Source organism: Gymnogyps californianus, chromosome 2, assembly GCF_018139145.2.
Source record: "Gymnogyps californianus isolate 813 chromosome 2, ASM1813914v2, whole genome shotgun sequence".
Classification (NCBI taxonomy): Eukaryota; Metazoa; Chordata; class Aves; order Accipitriformes; family Cathartidae; genus Gymnogyps; species Gymnogyps californianus.
The window spans coordinates 149,931,702-149,935,121 of record NC_059472.1 but is presented as its reverse complement, the minus strand read 5'-3'; the positions used below and the strand labels follow the sequence as shown (position 1 = coordinate 149,935,121).

Here is a 3,420-nt window from a genome sequence, read left to right as displayed (position 1 = left end):
AGTGGAGCACGTTAATGGGTCATAGGATTTAGTTATTCCGATTTCTCCTTTCCACACAAGGTTCCACTTGGTTTTGTAGGTAAGTGTGACTCCACATTTTAACGCAGTTTTTCGACTGGTAATGGGCCCTTTACACCTGGGATCTCTAGGTTTAAATCCTGGTACCGGAAAACCCCAACAAGTACATATATCCCGAATGAAAGTTTGCAATTCTGAGACATACCATGTTTCTATAGGGTCCGATGTTAACAATTCACAACCAATAGTCCGTGAACAGGTCATTAAGGGGGTGTTCTTATAGGGTAGGGGATCTATTTCCCACGCATAAATTATACTGTCTGGATCAGGTAAAGCATGCTTAAGGGACCAAGCGTATTCATAACGAGAACGATTCTGGTGGGCATAGCCACCCCATCTGCGAGGAATTTGAATACACCAACCTGGGGATAACAGAACATTATATTCATGTTGTAGGGGTTCACTGTGAGGGGGAGGGTCCCACCAAGTACCAGATTACAAGGGATCTCCTCCTCCCAGGGACAGCACTTCGAATTCAGTACAGACATGCAAGGGAGGTGCACTTCCTGGGGACATGCTGTCCAACCCCCTCAGGCTGCAAGGGCAGCGGTCCTAGTTCCCATACAGAGCTGTTGCTTCCAGCATGTAGCCTTCCACATATCCCTCCAGGTCGTGTTAACTGGAAACCTATAGACTACTGGAGAGGGTATGTAGTCAGCTTCCCACCCTGGAGGAGGTGTGTAGTCAATTCCCCACAAACATTGTCCCTTCCAGAGAGTATTCTGAATACACTTTTGGTTTAACATTTCTAATTTTGAATTTAACACTCGTGAGAGATTTAACCAAATAACGCCAAATTTGAGACCCTCTGACGCGGACGTAGGGAGGTCCACGCAAAACCCTTGGTCTGTTCGATTCCAGATTCGGACAAAACCAGTAATCAATTCCCATGCCAGGCTGGGTCGGTTATTCAGATTCCCCATTGAGACAAGATTATACATTCACAAAGTAAAAATATAAACTTTCCCCACACCATCTTTTCGCTAATAAAGAACAGCAACGGGCCTAACGGGATCAGGCAAACAATGCAAAGAATGACCCGCTGAACAACTGAAACCCTACGTCCCACAATGTTCGTTGGCAACCTCCCCAATATCATCAAAACCTCTATCGGGGATTCGTCCCCAGGCAACCAGCATTTCACTCGAGCAGTCAGTTGGGATCTGGAATTTCCAAACATATCAGTAACCCAAACTCGCTTTTATCTGCCACTATCCCGTAGGGGTTAGCCACACCCTCCCGGAGAGCCGACATCTGGGCTGCGGTATCTACTAAAAAGGTGACTGGAGTTTTAAAGGGACCCAGGGGAAAGGTAATTAACAAGTCCCCTTTGTCGTCTTCTGTGAGCCTCCTTAAATAGATCCACCGGCCATCCCCCGGCTCACCGACTGGGGACGGCGGAGGGGGTTTCCCGACTCCGGGAAGCTCAGATCGATCAACGCAGTCTCCCGGGGCGGGGGGGGGGGAGGGGGGGGGGAGGAGGGCGGACAGGATTATTGTTTCAGGTTCCCGGGATGGGAGGACAAAATCCTTGGGGTTCGAGGGAGATGGGGTTTCCTTTATTTTGTCCCAGCCTTTCACCAAACTTTCCAGATTGGGGGTGGGTAACCCATCCATCACCTCCCTGGGAATCCCCTTTGAGATGCCTTCTGTCCATAACGCATATCTTTTACTATCGGGGGCCGCGTCAGCCTCGGGGCTGCAGCTTTTATTCCCCCATTGCCTTCCACCCTCCTAAGGTCCGCCTTGGATTTTGTCTCTCCCTGGCCAGTAAATCCCATCCATCTCCCGTAATTAATCAATTCTTGTGCCACCTCTCCCCATGTCGTCTCCGGGGGACCTCCCCTCCTCCGGGGTCGGGGCGCCCTCAACCGATCTTGTAGTTGCACCGCATATAATTTCAAAGCATCAGGTAATCCTCTTATAAGGGGATGCAACCTGTCGGGGTCTGCCACATATTGCATGGGAGAGGGCTGCTGCGGAACCAATAACTGGTCATGCACCAACTGGAGACACGCAGTTTTCTGTACACTCTCTAAAATGTGCCCCGCCGTAGGCGTTTTAATCGAGAAGGGGTCTCCCCTTTCCATGGGATCCAATCCACCCGCCCAGTATGCCACTCTTTGGGTCAGGGACCAGGTTTCTCTGTTGTCATTTGTGGTTAGAAAAACTCCCGGACCCCAATATCCTCTCGCCTTGTCCTCACTCAGCAAGATACGGTCACCCCCGGTAAGAGACACTCTCCACACATACTCAGTTTCAGTTTCTCGGGGGCCCCGGGAATATTTCTCCTGAATTTTACCCAAATCAGTGGGAGAATAGAGAATGATATGAGTGGTAACTTGTTGGGCCCCTCCTTGACCACCATCCACAGTCTCAGTTTTAATCAAAGGTCGCATTACAGCTCCCTCCCCAAGGGAAAATATTTCTCTTATAGGGTCTAGGTCTTTAAGAGGGTATAACGATTTTGGATTTTTCCCCTCGTCAGAATCGGCATCCAAATTTTCTACACCAATTGGGGAGCGGATTTCATCTAATTGTTCCCGCAATATTCGCTCCCACTCCAAAGCTTCTGTCAAAGTGGTGTGTAGCCATTGGTTAGTCACCCGCTCGGCGGTAAGCTGATCAGAGAGTTGTCTTGTCTCATTTCCTAATTGCTCCTGCAGAGCCCCCACCAGATCTTGAAGGGATTTTATTGTCTCCCCTTCTACGTGTTGGGCCATGTGTTTATTCCGTTGTGCTGCCACCAGAGCTGCTTCTAAAACTGCACAAACTACTGCCTTCCCCTTTCCTTGTTTCAGTTTTTGTTCATTAGCCAAGGTGGAAATTCTGCCGGCTACCGCTTGTGGATTGTGCCAATTATTGTGGGCCCAAGTCATACCAGAGAGAGAAGGTTGGGCGTTATAGCCCTCTAGCCTCTCCAGGAGAGGGGTGCAATCTACAATCGGTCCTCCCAGGGAGGCCATTATGAGTATACAATTATAGGGACCAGATCCCGTACTAGTCCTCAGAGGACTGTCTCCCCTGGTGTATGACTCCTCTCAGAGAGGGGCTTTGGTAAAAGCCTAGTCCCAGTGATTGCTTTAGCACCAATGAGGGGATCCTGCCAACTACACCAAATTTGTTACGACCCAGACCGGACAGACCAAAGGGTCGTAGAGGTTCTGGGATCCCCCCGGGCTAAATTAAGGGGAAACAACACCAAACGATCACTTTGAATGCTTTATTTGAACAATCCAAACTGCGGAAGGCATAAGGGTGGGCAGCATGGGTCGCAGCAAAACGTTCACAAGAAGAGAGAAAAGAGAGGAAGAAGGAAAAAAAAGAAAGAGGGGGAAAAGA

General features: G+C 49.4%; 1 protein-coding gene across 1 annotated transcript; it reads right to left on the bottom strand.

The window, feature by feature from the left end:
* Positions 1–1,694: 1,694 nt before the first annotated feature.
* LOC127012698 (uncharacterized) lies at positions 1,695–3,044 on the bottom strand. The gene has a single exon (XM_050890932.1). The coding sequence runs from the start codon at positions 3,042–3,044 to the stop codon at positions 1,695–1,697; it is 1,350 nt and encodes a 449-aa protein (XP_050746889.1).
* Positions 3,045–3,420: the final 376 nt, after the last annotated feature.